This window comes from Meleagris gallopavo, chromosome 9 (assembly GCF_905368555.1).
Source record: "Meleagris gallopavo chromosome 9, MGAL_WU_HG_1.1, whole genome shotgun sequence".
NCBI lineage: Eukaryota > Metazoa > Chordata > Aves > Galliformes > Phasianidae > Meleagris > Meleagris gallopavo.
In genome coordinates this window covers 11,891,891-11,917,667 of record NC_139412.1, presented here as the reverse complement: position 1 = coordinate 11,917,667, position 25,777 = coordinate 11,891,891, and the positions used below count along the sequence as shown (strand labels likewise).

Below are 25,777 nucleotides of genomic sequence, written 5' to 3'. Positions count from 1 at the left end.
TGCAGTAATACACTCTTTATGATATTTGATTTTTCAGAAAGCAGAACTGAAGACTATGGCTATGGCTTTTCTTTAACTGTAATAAAGGATGAATTGATGAATAATCATATCAGACTCCAATTTTAAATGATACTAAAAGCACTGTAGGGCAAGATCTCTTTGATATTCTCTAGCCCAGTAAAATTCCTAAGCTGCACACTACCAAGTGGTAGTGATGCTCAGTGTGACAGCTGCTGGCCTGTAACCAATTCTATCAAAAGTTTCATTTTCTACTATCTCCTCCTATTACAGGCGATTCAGGTGCTGGGAGAGAGGCAGCTTACATCACCAGAGCAACCTCAGTGTCCAAAGTGGAAGAACCCAAGGGAGAATTTGTATCACAAGGTGACCTTGAGGAACAGCAAGCATTGTGGAAAAAAAGGTACTTGTGTTGTAGGCTGCCTTAAAAATTATTTTGTTAAACCTGGTTTCTTCCATTTGAGAAATTCTTGGAAGAGAGCTGGATAATTTAGGAATTGGGTAAGAATCCCAACCTGAGAATGGCTTTTGAACCTCTTCTCTTTGCTTACACACCGTTAACATGCACCTCTCTAGAGTAAGTCTCTCATGACTTAAGACTGGTTATGATGTTGCACATCTTGGCTCAGATTGATTTGTGAGTGTGCCTTGGAAGACACAGAACTAGGCAGTGCTCAAGCACTTTGAGCATGTATTACAGATTTGTTTAAAAGAGAGTAATGCTACTTCATAATCACACTAAATCAAACCAAAATAGTCAACAGTCATCACATGATTGTGTGACTCATTACACTTATTTTATCTGTACTGTTTCAGTGACTGCAGTCCCCAACAGATAATCAGAGATTGGGAGTGTTGAATGCTGTTCAAAGAAAGTGAAACTATTTCCTGCTCCACCAAACATAAAGCAATAGCAAAGAGACAGATACAGAAATTGAAGACAAGGGGCAGATACAATGAGCAGTGGAAGCAGTAGATCAGGATCTATGTGTGCTGTTGTATTGTGCAGATGCAGTACAGAGAAGTGCTGCAATCCTAGGAGCAACTGGTTCTGGGCAGGACAGAACTGCAGCATGCAGCTGTGCTCAGACCTGCCAGGTGATGCCACTGTGATTCTAGGACTTGTATTACCCTGCCTCTGAATCTGGAACTTAGCGAGTGCTTTGGTTTTCCTACCAGCTGCAAATAGTCTGAGTGACTCAATTAGAGCCAATGCCTTCATTTAAAATGTTGCTAATTCTGGAAAGGTCATGAGTGCAGCGCATTGGTAGAGTAGAATACTACTTTATGAAATATGTCCACAATCACATGTAAGAGCTTGTCCATCTGTAAATTATCCATCCCTGTAGGTCTTTCTTAGAGAACTGTGCAGCAGGTGATGCTGTGTGCATCCCAGTGCACGAGGCTAGCAATAATAGGCTTGCAGCCAGACTCAGGCAGAGCAGATTGCTGCAGTCTCAGCCAGCTGCAATGGGAGACTGGCTGCCTTGTGGCTGGCCTGGTCTTAGCATGCAGTGCTGGCTTTACACAGGATGTTTGTGTCCCTAGCTGGGTCTTGAGGAGCTGAACACAGACATCAGAGAGGTAAGAGCCAGCCCACCACCTCCTGCACATCCAGAATAAATCTGGGTTCTAAGACTTCTTAAGTGCAAAGACACAGTTTATAGATTAAAGCCAATGTTATTGTGCACTTAGACTTGCACAGGGCTCTGAAACCAAATTCTAAAATAAATAGTAACCCTGAGAGCTTCAACAGAAACATGCCATGCTCTGCTTTCACAATCTAAGTCTCTGGCTTCTCATTTGCTAGGTATTAAAGCTGTTGTTGGAGACAAGGCAAAGCTTGGAAGCACCTGTGTAATTTGGCCCCAGCCTGTGTAGTTCAGGGCGCTGGAGAACAGAAATGTTGTTATTTTGGCTACACAGTGGGAAACTTTTAGAACCACGCAGCCTTCCAACAAGTGTTCCTGTTGGGTTTCTGCCCTTGAGGCCAAGGGATGTCTCAAGGAGTGCAGAAAGCTAATGGGTTAGGTTGGAAGCAAATTTTGTCATTAGGCATCTTATCACACAGCAAAATGCAATTAACTTTAGAAACTATCCTTTCTTTCTAAATGCATTTTCTAAATTGAAGCTATGCAAGTGTCTTTGCATTTTTCCCTTTTCTGTTCTATGCTTCCTGTCACTCCAATCTGCTCTGTTTGTGCTCAGACACAGAGAAATGTACATATGCATGGACTGTATATTGGCAAACCAGACTGCAGCTTCTCTTTTCTGTCTATCCTTGAAATCTCATTTTTTGCATGTGAACTGCCACACCACATCAGTCAGTGCAGCTATGCCTTGCCCCTGGCAGCGCTCAATGCTCTGCCTCAGGGAGCAAAAACCCCTCTGTGCCCTGAGCCAGACGTACTGTCCTGGATAAGGTAGAAGAATTCTCCCTGAGTCCACAGATAAATATTTTCTGATAGACGTCATTAGATTAATCACACAATTATGTAGCTACAAAAGTTAGTAGTGGATATGCAATTAAATAATTTCATTAGAAACTAGCCATTATTTGACTCAGCCCTGCTGGGTTGGCATTACGCTGCCCCTAAAGTATCTCCTTATGCTGATTTTGCCTAACTTCTGAAAACTGCAGCACAGGAAGTGACAAAGGAGATGTTCAGTTTGGGTAAACCTGCTCAGCACTGTGACTGTGCCATCCAGCTCTGTGTGGCTGTCAGTGTTCTGCCCCCAGCACAGTGTGAGGATGAGGTATGTGAACACTATGATGCTCAGTGAAACATAGTGAGGATGAGGTGTGCCAATGCTTTGACAGTCAGTGAAACAGTGAGGATGAGGTATGACATCAATGAAACACATCTGTCCACTGATCCAGGCTGATCACATTTTACAAAGACCAACCTGAAAACTTTTCTGTCCTTCCCAGAGCATGTACTGTTTCTGGCAGGGCACAGGGAAAGATGAAAATCTAAAAATCTAACCTGAATGCTGCCATTTCCTATCCTTAAACTGATTTTGTAACCAAAAGGACTCTCTTTCATAATAGGCACACTTGTATGCAGTATTGGTTGGGGAAACACACTGCAGATGTAGTGAGCTGGCTTCAGCCTCATTTCATTGGCAGTACTGAGACCGCAGGGCACAGCACTTGACTCCTCTCTTTCAGAAAGATACCTGCAAATTAGGGAGGTTTATGGAAGAAGTACAAACACTATGAAAGCCCTGGAGGAACCAATAGTGAAAGATGAGAAGAATGCAAATGGGTAGCAGCAAATGAACTAAAAATGACATTCATAGCAACCAGAAAATCCTGCAACACTTTGGGATGTATTTCTACAGTGAGCCTGGAGCTAGTGCTGTTTGTCAGATTTAAAACCAAAACTAGGATAGACTTGGTGCTAATGGGATTCATGGACCCAGTGCCACTAACTGGAAGCCTGCTGTCTGTGATTGTGTTTGTAGCATGACCTTGTGCACGTGAAGGGGCTGTGTGAGGCCCCAGTGCTGTCAGCAAATCCCATGGCTGAGACACAACCTGAACAATGCCTTTTGGTGTGGTGCTGTGGTGGGGTAGTGAGATCTTTTCAGTACCATTTTAACTGTGCTATGTCAGATTTTCTGCTATTGATGAAGTTTGAAAAGTCTAGGAATGAAAGCAGGTGAAGAAAAACTTAGCCTGAGTATTAAGTAATCTTTCACAATATTTTTTTAAAGTTTTCTATAGAGGTGTCAAAGTTGTTTGGAAAATACCACAGAGGGTAATGCTGTAACAATGAGAAGGTCAGAGGGAACTGATGAAAATTTTTCACCTTTCTGTAAGAACCAGGCTTCTTGGTCAGAGTTAGAAATGTACTGTAGTTGCCAAGATGCTGGCAAAGCATCAGTGGGGCTGTTTGTGTCTATATTAGAGGGCAGCAGTTTCTAACAGCTCAAATCTCAGGGTCAGTGACTTGAAGAGGAGCACGGAAGGAGATGGCTGTGAGAAAATCGTGTGTCCCTGAGGGTTGACAGCACAAGGACAGCACTTATACCCAGCTGCTCTTATTGCTTTGCAAGTGCCCAAGTATCTTGCCTTCAGTAGGAGAAATTAATAGACACTTGCATCTATGTGGAAATCCTGGGCTTGTTTGGAAGCCATGCTTTAGGAAAGCTGAGAGGTTGGGCTGGGCACTGCCAAGCAGAGCAGTTTGTCTCCTGGCTGCATCTCATAATGAGATGTGAGAGCTTCATGGTCCTATAACAGCTTTCATAGGTGTCTGATGAGGCACAGGGTACCAGAGATTAATTTGCTTTACTTTTTCTGCGTGGAAAGAAATGAAAGGGTTATTTCTTCCTCTAATAGCTGTTTGCTGTCTGTTTGCTGTTCGCTTTAAGACACCCTCAACAGCAGAGGAATTTACTCCTGGGACCCCTCTGGCTGTATACCACTGCAATCAGTAACTGCTGGCAAGGAAAGCTCAAGGGATTAAAATCAAGAATTAATTGTTTTGAAGCATTTCTAACCACAAAGCACAGCTAGAATAAAGTTCTAACAGGAGAAAATCACCCACTCTGTGTATGCCCCCTCACAAGGCTGGTCACCTCTCTGAAATTCAAACCACCCAGACTGGAAGCCTTTGACTTTAGCTCCAGCACTCAGAAGGTGGTGAGATGAAAAGCACTGCAGTTAGAACCAAGCTGAAGTCCGTGCTGCTACAAGCATATAGTGTGATACTACGAAAACTGGGCTTTACATAATTCTCCCAGGAGGTACTGACTCAAAGCTCCTTGCATTTGAGGAGCCCATATTGGGTCGTTGTGCAGTGTTCTACATGACACAACATCAAGTACTTCTGCTGTTTCAGTGCGCTCATCACAGATGAAAAATCTGCTGAAACTAAGTTCTGCTGTGGAGTAAAAGTATTTCCATGCCTCATTTTTCTGTTACATCAGAAGACATCAGCTGGGATGCATTGCTGTTGAACACCTTGCATCTGGACATAAATGTCTGATGCACCTGCACAGCAACATTTTGTTCCTATCTTGGTAATCTGCCTTAGGTCCACTTGGGCTCTGACAAAGGCAGAGCCTTCAGCAATGGCCCCTGGGTACAGCATCAGTGCTCAGTGTCAGCTGAGCCTTGTGGAGCCTGGCCAGTGCCAGAAACAGCATTATGGAGCAACTGGGGCTGGGAGAGAAAGAAGGGTGAGGGTGGAGGGAGGACAGCTAAGCAGATATCAAGTTGTAATTTTAAACAATAACCTGATGATAGAGTCTCAGGGAGAACTGGAAAGCAGTGCTAGGCGGTACCCTGTTAACACTGTCAGATGAAGCCTGACACCAGAGATATCATTAAATCCCTCTGGGCTGGATGCACTTCCTTGGGTGTCAGCTGCAGTGCCACTGTCCTGGTCAATCCTTCTGTCCCTTTCTGAGCTTTGCACTGCAGCAGTATTTTTAAGTAGCATACTAAGATACTTAAGGCTCAGATATGGTCAGTGCAGCTCAACAGCAGTCCCAGGCCCATCAGATTCACCTTGAAGATTCGTCCTATGGTGTGTAGTGTTGCCAAATTTTAAACTTGTCAGAGAAGTGATAAGACAAATAGAAATATAGAAGATAGATAAATAAAACAAGGTTTTGGCAAAATAATAAATGTAGCCATCCTGGTTCAGAAAACATGCTAAGCCTTTGAACAGTTTTGTTTTATAAAAGAAAGACTGTTTGAAAAGGATCCAGGGTAACTGTTTTTGAGAGGGAGACATACACAATTAACAACTTTATCTCCCTTGTTAAACCAGAATCCCTTTCTGATCTTTCTTAGACATTTGGAGACCGTTCCACGTTTTTGAGGCTTTTTTTTCCAAGTTAGCAGTGCAGGGGGGCAAGGAGTGTCATGTCTCAAATGAGAGGATGTTGAGATGCTCTGCAAGTATGTAAAAAAGTGTTCTTTATGCCAATGGCAGTCTGCAAGGTTAAAAAAAAAAAAAAAAAGCTGGCAAAATAGCTGGACCTCAAACACTCAGTGAAAGGTCTGGCCAAGGAAAAACATCTTCCCATTCACCTGACAGCAGCTCAGAGGGATTTCCTGGAAATCCTGAAAAAACAGACTGCTAGAGGATTTCTGTCTTTCTGCATCTGGCTGGATGTTGAGTTCTCAGCAGAAAGCTTAGAAGGGGAAGAGAGAGCCTTGCTCTTCCCCAGTTCCCTCATACCCAAGGGTGGAAAAGCAGTAGGGGAAGTGCAGTCAGAGGTGGCTGAAATCTCCTGGTCAGATTTTACCAGGGAGGCTGTGTGTGTTGTGTGCGTATGTGCTGGAATTGTGTCAGCATGACATCATGCAGCAGAGAGGTGAATCAGAGCAGGTAAAGTAATGTGGCAATACAGTTCCTGACATTTGAGCAGCTTTTTTTTAGAGCTAGTGCCATTTGGTTTCCATAGCAATGCACTGCACTGTGCAGAAATCCCCTCAGCGTGTACGTAGGACAGATACATGAACCCCAATCCCAACCTCTGCTAGTCCTGTGCCAGGGTGTGTGCTGCAGACACTGCTGCTGAGCAGCAGGCTCCTAAGGGCACACTCATGTTTTGCAGCATCTGAATGCTCCCTACTAATGCTGCACGACTCTTTACCCTTAGTTAGGCAACCTTTCCCCTTTTCTACTTTCTGCTTGTCTCTTGCCATCAAGTATTCATATAGGAATATGTAGTTTTAAGGTCTGAAAAGACAAGGCAAGCTTCTTCAGAATTATACCTCCTTTGAAATACTTTTATACTCTCACTGTGCACCAATTCTCCCATACTATACAGGAATTTGATAGCCTTTTTTACATCTGTTGTCTCTCTTTAATGTGACAAACTGTGACTCAACACAAAACAAGAAATTGCTCCGATGGGAAAAATCTTTGAGTTTAATGCAGAGGAAACCAACAATCTCATCAACGGATTTCAGAGGAAACTCTAGGCAGTTCAATTAAACTACAATTAGCTTAATTAACTGAATAGTATGGAATACTTTGCTCTAGAATTGTTTTTTAACAATATTTTGAGTTACTTGTCTCTGAAATTCTACATGTTGGCATCTGAATCGGTACATGGGTTATTATTGCTATTATTCATTTTAACAAAGGTAAAAATGGAGACCAGTTTCACTGCTAGGTTTGCTTCCTGCCTCTGCCTGACTGTTACAGAAATAGAAAGAACTACTAGCTAAGAAATCATCTGCTTTTGTTCTTCTCTGATGGACTGTACCATGAGTGGATAACATACAGCAAATACTGGCACAGCTTCCACTTGTAAACTACACAACAAAAATGCAATTCATAGGATTATGTAGATGGTAGGATTAAAGTCTTCTCTGGAGGACTGTCATGACAGCTGTGAAACAGCAAATGAAGAACTCACAGCACTGGTAAGTGCACCTTACAAAAATCTGTAGTGCTTAAACTGTCCTTTACTAAACATTCCTTCTTCATTTTTCCCACATCCCACCAATTGCAAAGGTGCCAGTCCTGTGCATCTAAAATTAGATAGAGCTTTGTTACTGGTATAATAATAAACATTATTCTCTGGATTAATCATTCACATTTTCCAAACTTTGTTCCACCAGTAAAGGAGAACACTACGAAGGAGCCAGGAAAAAGCCAAAGTAGAGGTGTATGTCTTAAGTTGTTTTGCTCTTACCATTTGTCATGAGCAGAATATTCTGTCCTAGCAGATTAGAGCATGAACAGGAGAAATCAGCTTCACTAGAGAGTGCTCTTCTGTTTTTTGAATGTGACTTATAATTGCAAAGCAACTTGGCTTACTTTGGCAAAAGGAGTTCAGTTGGCTGATGAGACATTATGTGTTCAAAGCTGATGAAATGAGTTTTCGTTTTTATCACAAGAATCAACTTTTTTCACATTAATTAACCTTCCTGTAGTATAAATACAGCATTGCTGCATCCCTTCCAGAGACGCAGAAGTGTCTTTTATGTTCAACTTCTTTCGGGAAACAGTTCATATCATAGTTTTCTTGATCTTAAAATAAGTTAACCATGACCTTTCTGTTACAGTATTGAAATCCGGAGTTGCTTCTCCTTCTAACTTGTTTAGAAAGTGTAAATGTTTTCCTTTTGAAACCAGAAACAAAACTGTAAATTTTGGAAGCATTTTTCTGAATGGAACACTGGCTTCAAAAGAAATGCATCAAAAGTACTCACGCGAGTGCCATGATCCCATAAGGCCAGGAGCGGATTTCCAGCCTCTTTGGACTTTTTATCTCATCTGATGTCAACACCATCCCGCTGTCTGACTCCTGGATAGCAAAAGGAGGAGAACATCAGCAGAGTGTCAACATGGAGGACTCTGAAATTAGAAGTTGTATACCCAGGGGAGAGTGTGGGGAAATCAAACTAAACCAGCACTGAAGTCAGTGAAGGAAAGCCAAGGACTAGTAAAAATAGCAAATTCTAGCTCTTTTATTTTGTGACGATGCAGCTTTTGGCCCAGAACTTCACCTCATAAAATCGTCTCCAGTTACAGAGCAGACAAAACAAGGGCAGGAGAATCCAATTTCTCCCTCATTGTGGCCTGCCGAGGTTGGAGCTTCCTGTCCACGTGGTTATCAGGGAGGTACTAACAGGAAGGTGACCACCTGTAGATGTGTTACTGCAGTGTTATATGTTGATATTTGTGAACTGGAACTATTGTAGGAGCTACCAGCTTCTCTGCATATTTGTAAGATCACAGGCATTGCCAGGGAGAGCTGGACACCAGCCATCAACCTGCAAGGCACATGTTTGCATTGAAACTTTCAATTGCGTGCTATCTAGTGACATGCTTAACACAGATATGTCCAGTTGGTATAGGAAATTAAGCCCATTCTTCTGAATTTTCTCTTATCAGGGCCACTATTATCAGTTTTCAGCCAGCTGGTCCTGATTATGCAGCTATCTAGCCTGGATTTTTCTCTGTCTTTTATCTTTATTATTTCTCCTTAAAATAACATGCTCTAGAAATAATTTATCTCAGTGTTCCTTTTCAATTTTCTTACAGAGAAATTGTTAAAAAAAAAATCTTAACAAGATACTACATAAAATCAACAGAATGGCAGGAAGGTGTGGTAGAGTTTTAGAGTTCCTGGGCAACTTTTTGAAATAATGGCCTAATCAGCATTAATGCCTTGGTATTTAAGATAATTGTAGTAATCCAAGTGCATTTACTTAGTTCAAAAGTAGATCATACCATAATTTTCTTCAAAAGATTCTCAATGATATCTCACATTCACTTCCAATCTGTTAATGCATTACCCTTTTTTAAAAAAACAACTTTTCTCCCTCCATGTAAGGACTTGCTTTAAAATGCCACGAAGAAAGAACATTTAGGAAAGTAACACTTGTGCTGGCAGCAAAAATCTCTTTCTGACACCAGATCTATCTACTAAATATCTCCACATGATTCTGAGGAACAAATCTTTATCCAGCATAAGGAGATGCGGGAACCAGAGGAAATTCTAAGCCCCTAATCCCTGAAGATGCACTGATAAAGGCACAGAAATTACATTCGGCAGAATGCTAGGGAATAGTGAGCATCAATTCTGTTCTCCCAAGGGAGCACTGACTGAGGGTGCTGGGCTGTCCCCAGCAGCAGGTAGCTGCACACATTCTTCTTTTCTTTTCCTGCTCCTAGAAGGTGCATGCCTTCTTCAGTTTCTACCCAAGTTCTTCTACTTTCTACTTGCTTCAATCACGCATTACAAAGGTCTCTCTTTAGTGCACAGGATCTGTCACTGAGGCAAGTGGAATGTGCTGCAGCTGATTATTACCTGAGCAAATTTGTGTGTTTTGTTTTGTTTTCTTTGTTTAAATAAGGAAGTAAAAAAATAGAAAAAAACTCCACCCCGGAACCTTAATTTCGGGGGAAGCCAACAAGCCAAGCAACAAATTCTGCAACAAAACAAATCTCTGTTTTCCACTGGAGTGAAAATGAAACCTTTCAACACCCTCCCACATGCAGAGCCACTAAGAGCCACTAAGTTATCTATAAGAATGCCCACCTAGATTGGGGAACTTGCAGGCTAAAGCCCTTCGAATCAAGGAAAGCCACTGTTTGAATCCTGGTCTAGTTCCTCCTGAACTGACCCCCTCACCATCCAGCTGTTGCCTGGTTCAGCCAGCCGGAATCTCCTTGGGACATTTTCTTCAAAGGCTCAGTTTCAGTAAGCTGCCATTTTCTTATGGGGAAAAAAACAAACGAATATTGAGATATGTTCCTGTCTGGCTGTAACAAAAAGCTCTGCAGCCTGACCAAAGTCGGTCTACTCACACAGGAGCTTCTCTTTAAATTATTTGTCAAAGTAAGTGCAGGTTCCTCTCTGCCGTCGCACAGACCTGTGTCTGAGATGCTTGGGCCAAATATTCCCCTTGATTTAAACCTTTTTTCTGACCAAAGAGATTTCAAACACTCCGATAACTGTTTGGTGTTGGTGCCAAGCGGTCAGTGTTCCTAGTGGAGAAGGACACAGTCACCTTGCTTACCTCATGCATCACCTTCTCCTTTCCCACTGAAACTTCATCAAACGTCTTCACACTCAGAGGGCGCCTTTTGCTGCTGCTGCTGAAAGACAGAAAGTTGAAGGGCGGAATGAGGCCCAGGCAGATGCTGGTAGCTCACCTAGTAGCCCTGACACAGCTCCATTCCCATCCCAGTCTTTCTTTGTCATCTCTTGTAACTAACAAACAACACTGACAAATATTTTTGTCCAACTCACTTAGAACAGCCACACTGAGAACAACCCAGCTACATCAAATCTCCCCCTCCCTCACACCCGTGCTCAGACATGTATTTCTCTTACCCAGTTTCCACTGCACTCCAGCGATTAACACAGTTGTTCAATTTTTCCTCCACTGGGCAAGTTTTGGAGTTAGGCTCTCCATCAGGACACAAGGTAATGTTCAGTGGGATATAGTCTTTACCATCCTATAAAATAATTAGCATAAGAGAACACAAAGCTGGTAATGCCATTTTATCCTCCATCTCAGATGTTAAAAGTTACCATATTATACAGGGCTTTACACTGGGAAAGGACTATTTTTTATTTTAGTTGTGTAGAGCAATCATTAATGTTCTTCGTAACACATAGAAGTTAGAATGTGCAGCTTTATACAACACTTACTGTGTGGAAGGCTTTGTATGAGGAAAATTATTCACTTTGCATAATCAGTGACATAAAAAGATTGAAAACTCTCTAACTTCCCAGTGGTCATCTGCAGTTGGTCTGTTTTCTCTTCCAGGCACCTGTCTGAGCTATTGCCCCCCCAGTTCTCACAGCACTTACAGCTCTTGTAGACATCCCTCACACATGGCATGGCAGAGCCAGGCGCACAGAGGGGTCAGTGGGTGTGCAGCCAGCAGCTGGCTCTGCTGCCTTTCACAGCAGTGCCCTTGGTGAGTTTGCTGCAATTTCCTTGTGATCACTGCTGCATTCCAGATGCTTGGCTGTTCTGCCCCGGTGAAGGGGAATGGAATTTCACTGATTTACCCTTCCTCAAAGCAATACCCTGCATTGTCATTGTGCTGGGAATTTCAAGGGGCCAGTGTTAGGGACATCAAAATCCAAAGTAAAGAATTTTAGAAGAGGAAGGAAGCAGCAGGAAGACACAAAGTCCTTATGGCTGACACAATTTTAACAGAATTTGGAATTGGTTAAATAATATGGTTAAATAATATTGCCTACGTGGAGACTTTTTGCATATTATCAGCTTAAGGAGTTGCAGCTTAAGAAGTTGCAGCTTAAGAAGAGCCAGTCCTTCGAAAAGCCTGAAAGGATTTTATTTCTCATCCTTACAAGAAATTGGTGCCACAAGTTTAATGCAATTCAGTTCACATATTAATAAGGTCCGCATTGTCATTTACATCACTGCAGAAATCATCAGAAATTACCAAGCCCTAAAACTATTTGTCCAAATTTTCCTTTGCTTTTGAACCATTTTAGTACCCTATTCCCTTATCATGATTTTTATATTTCCTTAATTTACTTCACTTTCAGCACAAAGCTCACAAGCTCTTCGTATTGCAAACTGGGCCCTCTTCAACTTGGCTTCACTAAATTTATTTACAAACAGGAAAGGGCGGGAGGAGAGTTGTAAATTGACAGTTACATAGTGGATCAGGTTGTCTTCACTGAGGAAGGAAAGTGGTTAACTATTATGAAATTAATAATTATGTAATTGACTTTCTGAGATTCACACTGTATCCTTTTAAAGCTCCTAAGAGCGTTGATGAACATAAGATCAGAAGTTGAGACAGTTCAGCCCAACTAGCTGTTTACTATATTGAAATCTAATTAAAATTATTTGTGAGGTAAAGCACCATTGTTCCTCTAAGGGGCAAATGAGCCAAAATTAAAATTAATGTACTGCAAGTTTCTCTTACTAGATATGGATAAACTTCTAGTTTTGAAATATAAGCCCTTTTGAATAATAAACATTTTCTTTACCCATTTCAGCAGCCATTTTCCTTGTGACCTTTGTTATGAAATCAAATCTAATATTGCTGCTTAGCATAGTCTTCACTTGTGTACAGGCACATACATATCCACACACACACATTTGTATAGGTCCGTGTTCACTGAAGAAATATTTGCGTTGCTGTACCTGCTGTACATTGGCCTGGAGAAGGTCTCCTAAGCGCTCTACAAGCTCAGTGAAGGTGGGCCTCTCTGTGGGCACTCCATGCCAGCAGTCCAGCATTGTTTGGTAGCTAGATAAAAACCACAGGTATTGAAAAAATGGAATGACACAATCTTTGTATCCAAACTGTTTTTTTTCTGCTACTGATTGTTTCGTCCTCTTTCGGACAGTTTCGGATTAAGATGTGTTCAAATCTCCACGTGCTGAAATTCTACTCTAGTTTCACATGGAACATTTTTTAATCTATCTGTTGTTTCAAAAGAGCCTGTAGGCTTTTTATTCTCACCTAGCTTTAGACTGATTTGACTGACAGGCCCTACTGATGTTGCTGAAATAAGTCATAGTATGCATGCCAGAACACAAAAATTTCCTGAGTTTACATTTATGAACTACAACAAACTTAGGGAGATCTGTTCATCTTCTTGTTGGCAGAGGTTGAGCTGACATGGCCTTTCACTATCTGTGTTATCAGGAGATCCAACATATGCTCAACTACAATGTTTACTGAAAACAAAATGCAAAATACAACTATCATCTGATGAGGTCTCCTTCCTCCCCCCGACTTATTATAATCTCCTTTGTGATACTTAAATGACGTGCAGCATCTCTCAATACAAAACCAGGAGCTCTTACACTTCTGGAGTAGAATATTCTGGTGATCTCATCCGGGTTCCTTCCTTGAGCCGTCGGCAGAAGTCCTCATCTATCTGCACTCCGGGGTATGGAGAGGCACCTGGTGGGAAATGTAAGGAGGGTGCTTAGTGAATGAAATACAAGTTGGTGACATCTGCTGAGAAATGAGATCGTCTGGAGTCTTGTAGTGAAAGAGGCTGGAGCAAAGAAGGAGTTGTAACCAGGAACTGTCTGAACATTTCAGTTGGCAACCCATTACAGACTCACTCCTTCTTTTTAGAGGTTTCAGTCACACAGTCTCCTCTGAATTTGTAACACAGGGTGGATCACTCCAAGGTAAAACATGGCAGAAGAGAAATAAACATTTTTAGTTTGAGATTTCAGATAACCTCTTGGTAAGGGATTTCTACTTCATGCAGTTAGTTATGTATGGTTTTCCAGGGAGACTGATTTCATTTATCTTCAGAGGAGTAAGTATATATATTAATTGAATGTACTGTTCTCTGCAACTAATTAGAGAAAAAGGGCTTATCAGAACTTATGATCATTGTTTTATGACACCTGTACTTTACAATGCACCATAAATAGCAGAAGCAGACATATAATTTGTGGAAGTGCCCTGGCATCTGAGTAATCTGAACCTCACAGGTAAAATTCGAGAGATGTCTGTACTGAAGTTTGAAAAATTTCTTAACCTATTGGAGATAAACCTGAAACATCTGTAATGTTTCTCCCCTTCCTTCTCAGCAAAAGCTTTACCTGTAGTTCAGCCCTTGTCTTTCTCATTTTGGCATTCTACAGGCTGGATGGTGAATTTGAAAGAAAATTTAATCAAGTCTTAACAAAGAGGATTGAATGGAATCTGGATCTGCATCCAGCCCTCGAGGAATCTGTATATGATTTACTGTCTACAGCATTCCTATGTATTTATTTCCTGTAATTTCCCCCCCAGTTTGGAAACATCACCGAGTGCTTTGCACTTGGAGGTACCACAAGCACAGCAGAAATCTTTTGGAGGAAAGCAGAGAAGAGGATTCCAAAATGCGACTGTTCCTAGAATTATTCTATTCTGTGAATCTGACCGCTCAATCTGCAACACTATGCAGGGATAGAAGTCCAGGGAACTCCATAAGAGGGCAGCTCAACACAGCAAATAGGCTCTGATGGCATTCAAAGTTTGGAGGCACAGAACATTCCTTGATGTGCAAGTATCAGATCACAGTGTCAAGAGTATTCCCTGAAGCTATTTCTGCTTTGCATCTTAATTTTCCTTCCTAATTTTGTCTTTGTTCTGTCATTATGATCATAATAACTTGCTAATATAATGTTCAGCTTACATGGCATCACTCATTGGCCAAAGATCTCTAAACATGCTTCCATCAGCTTTCATAATCTCTCCAATTAAGCGGACAGACAGGCACTGTGACACTGTTTATCCACAGTTAATCTAAGAAAATGGCATGGATAGGTATAGGGTCTGGAAGCACTGACTGTTGTCCAAGCTACTAAACTGCCATTTGTACATCTCCTGACCTATCCATAGCTTGTCTTTGTATCTGTATAGGTTGACTGGGACTGAAACCTTGAAGATAAAGCAGTGGAACTGAGTGAGGAAGGATGGAGAATTCCATTTGATCTGTCATAGAATCATAGAATAGCTCAGGTTGAGGAAGATGTTAAAGATCATCAAATCCAACTGCAACCTAACCATACTACCTTGACAATCCTCTGCTAAATCATGTCCCTGAGCACCACATCCAAATGGATTTTAAACACATTCAGGAATGGTGACTCAACCACCTCCCTATAGGCAGCCTATTCCAGTGCTTAACAACACTTTCTGTAAAGAAGAATATCCAACCTAAATTTACCCTGGTGAAACTTGAGGCCATTTCCCCTCGTCCTGTCACCAGTGAGAAGAGACCAACCTCACTCTCGCTGTAAGCACCTTTCAGTTATTGGAAGAGAGCAATAAGGTCTCCCCTCAGTCTCCTCTTCCCCAGACTAAACAGCCCCAGTTCCTTCAGTAAATCAAGTCAAGTAAGTCAATTTGAGTTACCTATTCATGGTCACATCACTAATCAAAGCAAATGCAATATTTTCGTGAGACCAAGTGCAGGGAATGCAATAGTAAACTGCCTTGAATCATGACTGCAAAATGTTTTGTTAGTTTATATTTTGACCACTGCTGGCCTCCTACTAGCTGAAGGCAGTTCAGATCTCAAAAGCAGGGAAATCTCCCTTTCCCACCTCCACTCACCATTATACTTCATCTAGACTACCTCAGAACTTGGATATGAGATGCTGAGGCAGCTTAGGAGAAATGTAGGCTGAGGCATACGGTATAAAATCTAAACATTACATTTTCCTTGGGGGAAATCTGTTTCAAAATGCTCAAAGAAGTGGCATGCATTTGATATAGTAGTACTCTTTTGATCTTGGTTTTATTTTAGTAGGATAATAAGCTGCTGATGTTATACAACCAGGCACTACTTGTTTACATAATTACATTTGATTACCTTTTGAACAGTGCATATTTAAATTCCAAGGGACACTGCCATTCTGTAAATGCCTTCAGGATCTATTAGGAATCGCTGGCACTACCTGACATGAGGTGTGCTGACTCATTTACATAATGCTGAGCTCAATGCAAACCCAGCCCCAGATTAAAATACACAGTCTTTCCAGTTCTGATTTCCCTGTATGCCACCAAAGCAGACCCAGTCTGCCAGCCTGTCAAGAGGAAGCCTATCATGCTTCATTCAGCTGCTGACCCTGGCAGGACCCATGTCCAAACCAACTCTGCATTTTGCTAGTCAGAAGCTGTATTTTTTTCAACGGTGCTAAGTCTGTGGGACCCTGTAAAAAACAGCAGTTGTAAGTGGAAGCTAAAGCATGCCCTGTAGCAATGACAAAGAACTTTCCTTTCCCTGGCTCTCAAATATCTGTAAAACTTTTATATAAGAGAGTTCAATCAGTGACACAAATCCTTAATTAAATATTTATTGTGTGAGCTGCAGATGTGAGTGGTGCCAAACCACAGGCATGCTTGGATGATCTGAATGAAAACCCTCTTAGGAGAAAATGACTTGGTTTTGAGTCTATGCCATGGACTGAGGAAAGCAGTTTGAATCCACGTCACAGTGAGGGCAGCAGTTCTACAAATGGCAGCCCTTGGAAGAAGCTGGTAGATTTCCCTAAATTCAGAACAGGACAGTCTGCTGTCCCAAGTAAGCACCTTCATTAAGAAAAAAGGCTATCTAAGATGAAAAGAAAGCAGATATATGTGCTTTTTTTTTCTTTTTCTTTTTTTTCCCCCAAGTGGTTAAATGAATTTCAGTGAAAAAATTGTAATTTCTACAATCAGTAGATAAATCAGTCTTTGATATTGAAGGCCAAATGACCCAAAGTTGACATCTGTAAAATGCCGTCTTTGCCATTCACCAGCGTGCAGTCCATTTGGTTCCTTGGAGACACCCAATTGAGAGACCACCCCCCTGTGCATGTCTCTGTGTGCTGATGCTGATGCATCTCCTGCAGCCCTCTGTTAAAACTGGGGCATTGCCAGCTCTTCTGGAGTTTCATCTTTCTGTGGTGTTTCACACACAGCACGATCCTATTACAGAGTCCTGGAAGTGTTACACCAAAGTAACAAACCTGTAAATAAAAAGAGCTAGGCTGGGGGAAAGCAACACCTGCCACTTGCTTTAACCACTGAGTGTGAACTTTCTTTTGCAAGCTGATATAAAATAGAGGAAAGTCCAAATCAAAGACTTTGACTGAAATCAGGTTGTGTTCTTTGCAAACAACCCTGAATAAATTTTGAGTTACAAACACCTCTGGACTTTGCATTCAGATCTGGACTTGGCATCTTGAGCCCAATCATTAATTGCAATTGATCCATGGACCAAAGATAGTAGGATATTACAGTTTGCTTTCAAATTCAGAAGCTTAAGTTGACAATTCTGCTTGTTTTCTTTTGTCTGCAAATGCTGATTAAGAAGGCAGAGCTGACATTCCTAAATTCCCTCAGGAAAACAAGTCTTGCTACTCCATAAAGAGAATTTGAGAGCAGTAAAATCCAACTCCTTGTAAGACTGCTTGTCTACATTTCAGGGCTTTATCTACTGGACAGTAACCAGGTCTCAGTGAAGCTGAGACTTCTAACAGCACCAGAAGATTAAATCTATACAAAGAACAGTATTGCCATCCCTTCAAAAATTTTGTGGCTTGAAAATAATATGGCCAGAAATGTATGCATTCTACCTGCTTGCTGCCAAAATGATTTAAGCAGACTCTAGCACTGGTTCTCATGTCAACCTGATGGCAGCTGTTGCCAGTACATTTTTCTTACTTAAAATCTTACTTAGTTTTTGTGGGAAAGATAATAGACTGAGATAAAATGCAATGTGGGCAAACTCCTCAAGGTTTCCTGGTCTACCACGAGCAACATCAGACCACTGTGTCAGCAGCAGTGCAATCTACTGCAACCTCTGGGCTGCATGGTTTCCTGAAGCAGAGAGCTTAAGGGAAAATACAGTTTGATGGGGAAAGTTCTTCATTGCTCTCAAAGAAATATTTCACTCCTGGTATTTGAGGCTTGTGTTATCTCTGTGCTCTGTTGGTTACAGTTATTACAGATGTCAAGTCCAGGGTTTTAGATTTTGTTTGGTTCTTGCCCCTGCTCCCCTGTATTCGCTGCTTTCATGCACTTTGCCAGATGGAGTTCTTGTTGACTTTATTTTATACCAGATATGCACTGTGCAATTGTACTAACTGAAATAGAAAGATGACATCACATTACTATCTTTTGTCAAGTTTCTCATAGTAACCATAGAGTCATCAGCTAGGAGAAAAAAAAAACATTCTTACCTAGAGAAAATATTTCCCATAGCAGAACTCCAAAAGACCATACATCACTCTGTGTTGTGTAAATTTTATCAAAAATTGCTTCTGGAGCCATCCATTTGAGTGGAAGTCTTGCCTACGAATGCAAAAGACACAACACATTGCCAGAACTGTTGTTAACAACCTGCTCAAGTCCTAGGAGAATAAAGGTCTGAGATTAGCATTTAGGTTTTTTCCACTTACATCTCCTTTCCGTACATAGTCAGGGTCTTTGTAAATGTCCCTGGCTAGCCCAAAGTCACAGATCTTCACCACATTGTTCTCAGAAAGAAGGATGTTCCTTGCTGCCAAGTCCCGATGGATGCACTGCAAGGGAATGAAGAGAGGCAACATCATGGGGTCTGCCTGGACAGCAGGTCACAGCTAGGGCTGAAAGCATGAGACCTCCTTTGGAGATGGACAGACATCCAAAAAGGTGTTTTTGTTGTGAGAAGGTTAAAGAGAGGGAGAAAATAACTTGGGGAACAAACTAAGTATTGCAGTTCAGATTTTTTCTGTATGAAATATGTTCATAGTAATGATGAGACTAAGGGAGTGCTATTTTCCAGTTAATTATTGTTTGGCAAATCTAGGAGAGATCAAAAAGCAGCAGGAGCTGCATTTGCAAATGCAGTCCTATGAGCATGTGTGAGAACAGGGTCATTTCACACAGGCAATTGCTGTTCATGTAATTTCTGTGTGCTTACCCACATAGCTTCATTCTAAGTCCAAGCTCTCAATTTTGTTCATACTTTGGTACATGTACTACATTTCATTTATAAAAAAGAAGTCTTTCCACAGGTTACAAATATACTTTTTTTTCCTATCAAAAGATGTGCTAGCTTTGTTGATAGTCTCCACCATAACTGACGTGCTCAACAAACAGCTGTGTAGTCCCTCTCCCTTATTCAGCAGCACTTTAGTGACCACACCAGAACTTTTCCACATAAACTTTCTGCATTTGCTTGAGTCAGTTCTGTGAATGGCCTTACAGTCTGTAGTCACACCTTCCTAGCCCAGAACATGACAGATGTTCCTTCAGAGCTCCTTCAGTGCTACTGACTGCTTAACCACTAGAGCTAAGGTGATCTCCAACACTACTACAAAATCAAATAACAGATTACACAGGCTCAAAAGCTATTTGAGTTTCTTCACGTCAGATAACCATGATGTTTTGATGAACTCACTTTTCTGGAGGCGAGAAATTCCATCCCTTTTGCCACTTGGAAGCTATAACAAATCAGGTCCTCCAAAGTCAGTGGCCGCTTGTACAGATCTTCAGCATCTAGGAGAGACCACAGACGAGCAGAACACTAGAGCAGCAGTCCAGAGCTTTTGGGCACTGGTGTTGCTGCCACACTGATGATCCCAGTCCTGCATCTGAGAATTGTTAGGTTCACAAGTTGTATAAAATGCTATGACTTCACCAAAGTCACAGTTCTGGCATCATTGACCTAGAGCCAGACCAGATGGCTAAAAGAGTTCAATTTAACATTATTCACATCATTTAGTTATGGGGAAAACAATATCTGGGGATAAAAGAGAGGGGAACTATTTATAGTGTGTGAAGAGACTGGGGACAGATTGGCACTAACAAATCTTCTGGTAAAACGCTGCTGTTAATCCTACACAGCAGGAGCAGCTTTCGTATACATATGCTATTGCAAATCTCTTTTTGTGAGAAAGCAGAGTGGGGCATAGGCAGGAGAAAGAATCCGCGGTTAATGAAGCACATCATGCAGTGTAAGGGCTTGTAAAGTGTGCAGCGGTGTGTGTGGCACTGACCAAGCAACAGAAAAATAACTAACAGAAATCTTCACAATGAAAGCTGTGGGATTGGGTGGGTTTCTTTTACCTTCTTCATCCTCTTCAGAGTCACTGTAACTCTTATCTTCAATAAATCCTGAGCTGGCAGAGCTCCCAGTGCTGGCTACACTCTCAAGGCGTCTCTTGATCAGCTCGGTCAAATCGCTGCTGGACTCATCCAGGGTTTTCTCTGCTTGGCCAGAGTTCTCCTGGGACTAGAAATGGTATAAAACTGATTTTAGCATTCGAAGATGTCATAACTAGGTATTGACAGTTATGCAATGGAATGGCATACAGAGAGGAGAAAAGGTCCCCTGGAGATGCACTCAAACCATGTTTGAAAAGGATGTTCCCTGACTTCCTATTTATTAATACACCTTACTCCCATTTATCAACCATGAAAGTTAGGTAGAAGCAGGCTAGATGAGACTAATGGATGAGCAGATAGACCATAACTCTGCAGAGGCTCCAGTTCTTGTAGGGCTTGGTGTAGAGAGCCCCAAGGCACTATGTTTTCATGAAGGGAAAGTAGCCCCATCCTCTCCTCATTGCTGATTCCTGACTTTCTGTGTCTTCCCGTGTATCACAGCCCAATCTGTGCTAGCACAAATGTTTGTGTGGATGGACACAACCCTTTGGGAACACAACCATGGTTTGCTTTACTGCACCATGTTTGCATGCTGCACAAGCTCTTGGATTGGCACAGAAGGGAGAGTGCAGGAGATGGGAATGAGCACATGGCGGAGAAGGTGGGCTAGTTTTGATAACTGGGGGCTACCAAACACAAATCCCCAAATTAGGCTTATGTTGTTCAAACCAGTTTTTGTGACCTCCTTGTGCTGGGTAGTGTATCACAAGAAGTTCCCTTTCCGTCTCAAATGCACTAGTATTTGGGTATTTCCAACTATTTCTTTAGTAGTTGTTTAGAGGAAGAGGATGGGAGTGAGGTCCAAGGAAGCCCATGTCCTTTTCTTGCTCATATGAATTGAAGTGTGGTGTGAAAGCAGCCTATATAAATATCAACCCCCCTGTGTGAACTCAGAAAAAACTGAACTTGAGGTCAGTGGTTGTTAGTTCTTCAGCTTATGACTGTCATTCCTTTACCTTGTATGCAATGAAATCTCCTCGTTTTCCTCGTAGGTAATTGGACAGATTTCCATATTTGCAATATTCTACTATGACCATTAAAGGACCTAAAAAGACAAGGAAAGTCAAATAAATTCTGAAGAACTGCATAGCATTTAATGTTAACTTATCCTCACAAATCCTCTTCAAAACAGGTGAATACTATCATTCCTGTTAAATAGGTGAGGAATTTAGGAAACAGAGAAGTGACACTCCAGAAGCACTTAATGAACAGTAGATACAGAAAGAAGGAAATACAGAACTGATTCTTTTATCCATTCGATGATAAACATTGGTATTTATGAACACTGGCAAAGTAAAATTCAGAATTATAAAGAAGAATATGCACTCCTCCATGTTACTGATTGTTTATTGTGTTCACAGAATCACAGCATCCTCTGTCTTTGCAAATGCTTGTTTTGGGTGGAGCTGATGCCTGTGGAGGCAATGAAAGTGTGCTGGATCCCTGATAGATCCTATTGACCAGAGCTGTAACCTTCTCAGCACAGTGTCTGCAGGAGCACAGCTAGCCTCAGGTCAGGGTGGTTCTGCTGCTGAGCACACAGCTTGCCCCAGTTGGAGTGCTGGGGTCTGGCAGAGCAAGGAGATCTTAGGGGGATGTTTCTCTGAAGAACCCAAAGTCAAATGCTCTCATGGATGCCCCAAGCAAATGCGGATTCAAGCACAGCTTTGTAGTTCCTGTTACTGATTTATACATGGCTTTGATATGTTTCCAGCCGTGACTTCTCTGTATTTTATTTCTTCACTGTAAAGCATATACTGTGCATTAATTCTAAGTGCTCAGCATCAGACGCTCAGCCAAAGTGTTAAAATTTGTTAGTTGTTATATTGCTAAAATAATGTATGTGCATACTTAATATCAGTCTTCATCAGAAGTACTGTTGTATGGTTATATAAAACCTAACAAGGAAGGAAAAAACACCATATTCTGCAATGGCATTTTAATAGTAACTTCTATCTCAGTGTCAGCCTTGAGAGCTCACAGCTATTTTTCTTCAGTCTGCAGTTGCATTGGGAAACTGAGGAGCTCCTAGGAGAAAAAGCTCCTCAGAGGATGGAGACAGCAGAGAAGTGACACCTCTGGCTAGGGAAAAGTTTCAGAAGCCATTTATGTGATGTGGCCAGATCTGCAGCAGTACAAGCACTCCTTGTGCTTCCATTAACAGTGTGTGCATGAGAGTTGGGCACTGCACCACAGATACGTTGAAATACCATTGTAACTGAGAAGGGTTTCTTCTTTGCTTTGTATTTAGTGAGCACTTCTTACCTCCAGCTTTGGTGCAAGCTCCCAGCAGGTTGACTACATTCAGATGGTGTCCTATGTGGATGAGGATCTTCAGTTCAGACATTAAAGCCTTGCATTCATTAGTAGTTGCACATTCTGCTTAAGATAAACAGGAAAAAATCGTCTTTACACAACAGGATATTTTCAACAGGACACAGCGAGATCCTGTTTATACTTGGAAACAAAAGCCAACCAGGTTACTTGCAGTATCTCTGCCTTTCAGACTCTCAAATAGATAATAATTCAGCTGCTTCATTGTTTCCTGGTGACCTTTATGAAGTGGAATAACACTATCTTTTGAGTGACCCTTTCTTTCTCTAGAATGGGTTACAGAGGTTACTGTCCTATAGGGGACAGTAACCTACCTAAATCAGATCCCAGAGAATCTTTGCAAGAACTGAATTTTGCAAGCTTAATAAAGGAACAATCATTCTAAGCAGCAATAACAAACAGAATAATGTACTTCTCTTTTGGTAGCAGTGATGTGCAGTTTTAGCAGTACTTCTTTACAATACTTCTGTATATATTTCTCTGCAGTACTAAACATCAGTCCAATGCATGTGTTGAAGAAACTCCCCACATCTGCAAGATGAGTCCCAAAAGGTATTGAAGAATGTACAGCATTAATAAATCTCAGTCCTGTGAGATCTCATCGACCCTAGAAACACATATTCGAGCCAAGCTGAAAGGTCTCTAGGTATGAACCATGACCTCCACACTTCATGAACACTGGTTAGCTGTATGTAGTAATACATACTGTATTTCCATTCTCTTTTGCTGCCAAAATTAAGAAAGACATTCTCAATCCTGAATGCTCTTCAGATGCTGACCTGTTTCCTCTGCCTTCTTTCCGAAACTGTCATGGTCAAAATACATTGTAAGAAAAAGGGGCTGCATCCTGTTTCCTCTGTTTTTGCCTTAGCAAAATCATGTAAGATTTAAAAATGAAAAAATAGTTTCATAACAGATCAGTTGGTGTAACAAATATAACTTCTTTATCTGTTGGTAGAATTCCCATAAACAAATTTTCACCAAACTGTGCATCATAAAGAAGGAATTATTCCAAGCCCAAGGTTTCTTCAGTCACTGGTGTCATGGATGTGTGTGGGGTGGCACCTCTCCTGATTTACACTAGCATGAGCCAGAACACACGCCTGGTAAAAGCCAAACAAAGCAGCCTCTGAAATGCTTCAGATAATCTAGCACATTAACATATAACATTCAAACCAGAACAGACACTAGTCAGCTTCAAGGAAATGACAGATACACGAGAATTACAGTAATGCAAACATCTCCAAAGCCTTTTTTTGTTTCTTTTTTGTTTCTTTCCCATTGACTTAAGCTAGAGAATCTGGTTTATTCAGGAACATGATGAATTATGGGCATGTTAGTTTGGGAATGCCAGGTTAGAGCTGGCTGACCCCCAAAGGGGAGAAAAAGGTAAAATTAGATAGAGAAACTGTCTGTTTTTGCTGAATATGTGTGGGCTGGGTGGAGTTGACATGAGGATCAGCTGGGAAGCACAGCGTGGAAGTGAATGAAAGCCCAGAGCTATCTAGGGCAGTATGGATGGAGTGTGGCTAGATGAGTGGTTTCTAGGATACATAAGGAATGGGTGTGGAACAGAGGAAATGAGAACAAAAGATGATGATCTGAAGATTTAGAAAGTAATGCAGAGAAGAGAGAGCTGATAAACTGATGAGTTTGGCACTCGAGAGAGATGGGAAGTAGCAGAGCATCAGAAGCAGCTAGCAACAGAAGCCAAATGCTGTGATGGAAGAGAATTTCCCAGTTCATGGCATTGCAGGAGTTAATCAGCAGTAATACAGTCATGCAGCAGCAATGCTGAGCAATGTGGGCTGTGAGCTATCCAATAAGCACTGACTGCACCCTTGAAAAAATCCTACATGAGCACCTATAAAGCTGAAGCTCAAGAAGCCAATGTGCTGACTGATGCATTTATTCATAAGCTGTCTGCAGAGGCTTTATATGTAAATGTAATATGAAAGAATAGTCTCCAAGTTCATCATTCCTCATTCTGAATGGTAAAAGCTTTCCTTAATTTCTATAATTGCAAGCAAGTTGTCTCTAATTTACTCTCTTGGCACTGCTTTTTCTCAGCCCCTTGAAATGCTGTGCATCTGAAAGGGCTGTGATCGAAGGCTTAGATCCAATTCCAGACTATCTAGTGTAATTACATTCTGTAATCTGTTTCCCTTCTAACCTCACAGACCTGTAAGCTGCTGTTTTCCTCCTCTAGGGATACCAGACTCTATCAGCAGCACAGCATGGAGCCCGCTTGTCATTTCCCACACGTTAACATCCACTCTGTAAGGACTAATTGCTCCCATATGGCAAACCCACTCCCTTCTGAACACAATGAACTTGAGACTTGTTTGGAGCTGAGAACTGGAAACCTTATTGCCCACATGTTCCCTGAGGAGTCTCCTGAGTATCTCAGAGGGATATGTACCTTTAAGCATTTTTACGGCAACTGTTTTGCAGGTTGAAGATTTATCAATGCCAAAAGCAGACGCTTCCACCACCTTCCCAAAAGCACCGTGACCCAGTGTTTTACCTAGAGAAGCAAGAGTCAAGAATGAGCCAAAGGGGGCTTAAAACAGTCTGCATCGGGTAAGAGGGAATCATGCATTCTCAGCTGTGCAAGAAATACAAGGCTCCAGCACCCAGGCACAATGTAGACTGACAGCTGACAAAAGCCTGTATCACATATTTGCAGTATATGGATATAAACAGTATGATTTATATCCATATGACTTTAATGCAATACAGAATGTGATAGAACAGAGTAGAATAAATAAATCTGGATTCAGCTGAAGGCAAGGCTGAATACATATATATATGGCTTAAGGGTAAAAACAATACATACACTCATCCTCAAGCCCTGGAAAATCAGGTTAAATGTGGAATTGTGGAACACTGATCTCTCATGAATCACAGTCATGGAGATGGCCTGCTAAGGCACTCAGACAGCCAGTACCCTTTGACCCTTTAGTTATTGACTGTTATTTGAAGTAAAAACTATATTAAATGGAATTTCAGGTGATGATCTTTCATAGTTTCACATCCATTTGAATTTTCAGGCCCATACCACCTAGTGTGCTCTGAGGGCTCTGACCCATAACGCAGTAGGGTACACTGGGCACTGTGGTATGGCTCTTTCATTCTGCCAGTTTGAGCCCATGTCCCACCACCTTCTTTTTTTTTTTTTTTTGTCTGTCTTCCGCTTTCTTCTCCATTCTCCAGCTTGATCACCATGAGTACACACACATACACACATATATTCCCTGCACTCATTGTTGCACACAGCACACAGATGTTAC

General features: G+C 41.5%; 2 protein-coding genes across 3 annotated transcripts in view; one reads left to right on the top strand and one right to left on the bottom strand.

The window, feature by feature from the left end:
• Positions 1-25,777, top strand: part of LOC116216936 (uncharacterized) — a 245,225-nt gene that overhangs the window by 78,532 nt on the left and 140,916 nt on the right. For both annotated transcript variants that reach the window (XM_085230395.1, XM_085230394.1), the window contains exon 3: positions 292-421. In XM_085230395.1, coding sequence (XP_085086521.1) covers positions 292-421 — 130 coding nt within the window. The remainder of the gene's footprint in view (positions 1-291; positions 422-25,777) is intronic.
• LOC100548043 (vascular endothelial growth factor receptor kdr-like) overlaps positions 1-25,777 on the bottom strand; it is a 120,763-nt gene that overhangs the window by 5,398 nt on the left and 89,588 nt on the right. The window contains exons 18-29 of the mRNA XM_085230389.1: positions 24,907-25,011; positions 22,416-22,532; positions 21,107-21,195; positions 20,052-20,217; positions 19,384-19,481; positions 18,401-18,523; positions 18,182-18,293; positions 13,310-13,409; positions 12,641-12,746; positions 10,840-10,964; positions 10,523-10,601; positions 8,207-8,301 (exon numbers count right to left, since the gene is read on the bottom strand). Coding sequence (XP_085086515.1) covers positions 8,207-8,301; positions 10,523-10,601; positions 10,840-10,964; positions 12,641-12,746; positions 13,310-13,409; positions 18,182-18,293; positions 18,401-18,523; positions 19,384-19,481; positions 20,052-20,217; positions 21,107-21,195; positions 22,416-22,532; positions 24,907-25,011 — 1,315 coding nt within the window. The remainder of the gene's footprint in view (positions 1-8,206; positions 8,302-10,522; positions 10,602-10,839; positions 10,965-12,640; positions 12,747-13,309; positions 13,410-18,181; positions 18,294-18,400; positions 18,524-19,383; positions 19,482-20,051; positions 20,218-21,106; positions 21,196-22,415; positions 22,533-24,906; positions 25,012-25,777) is intronic.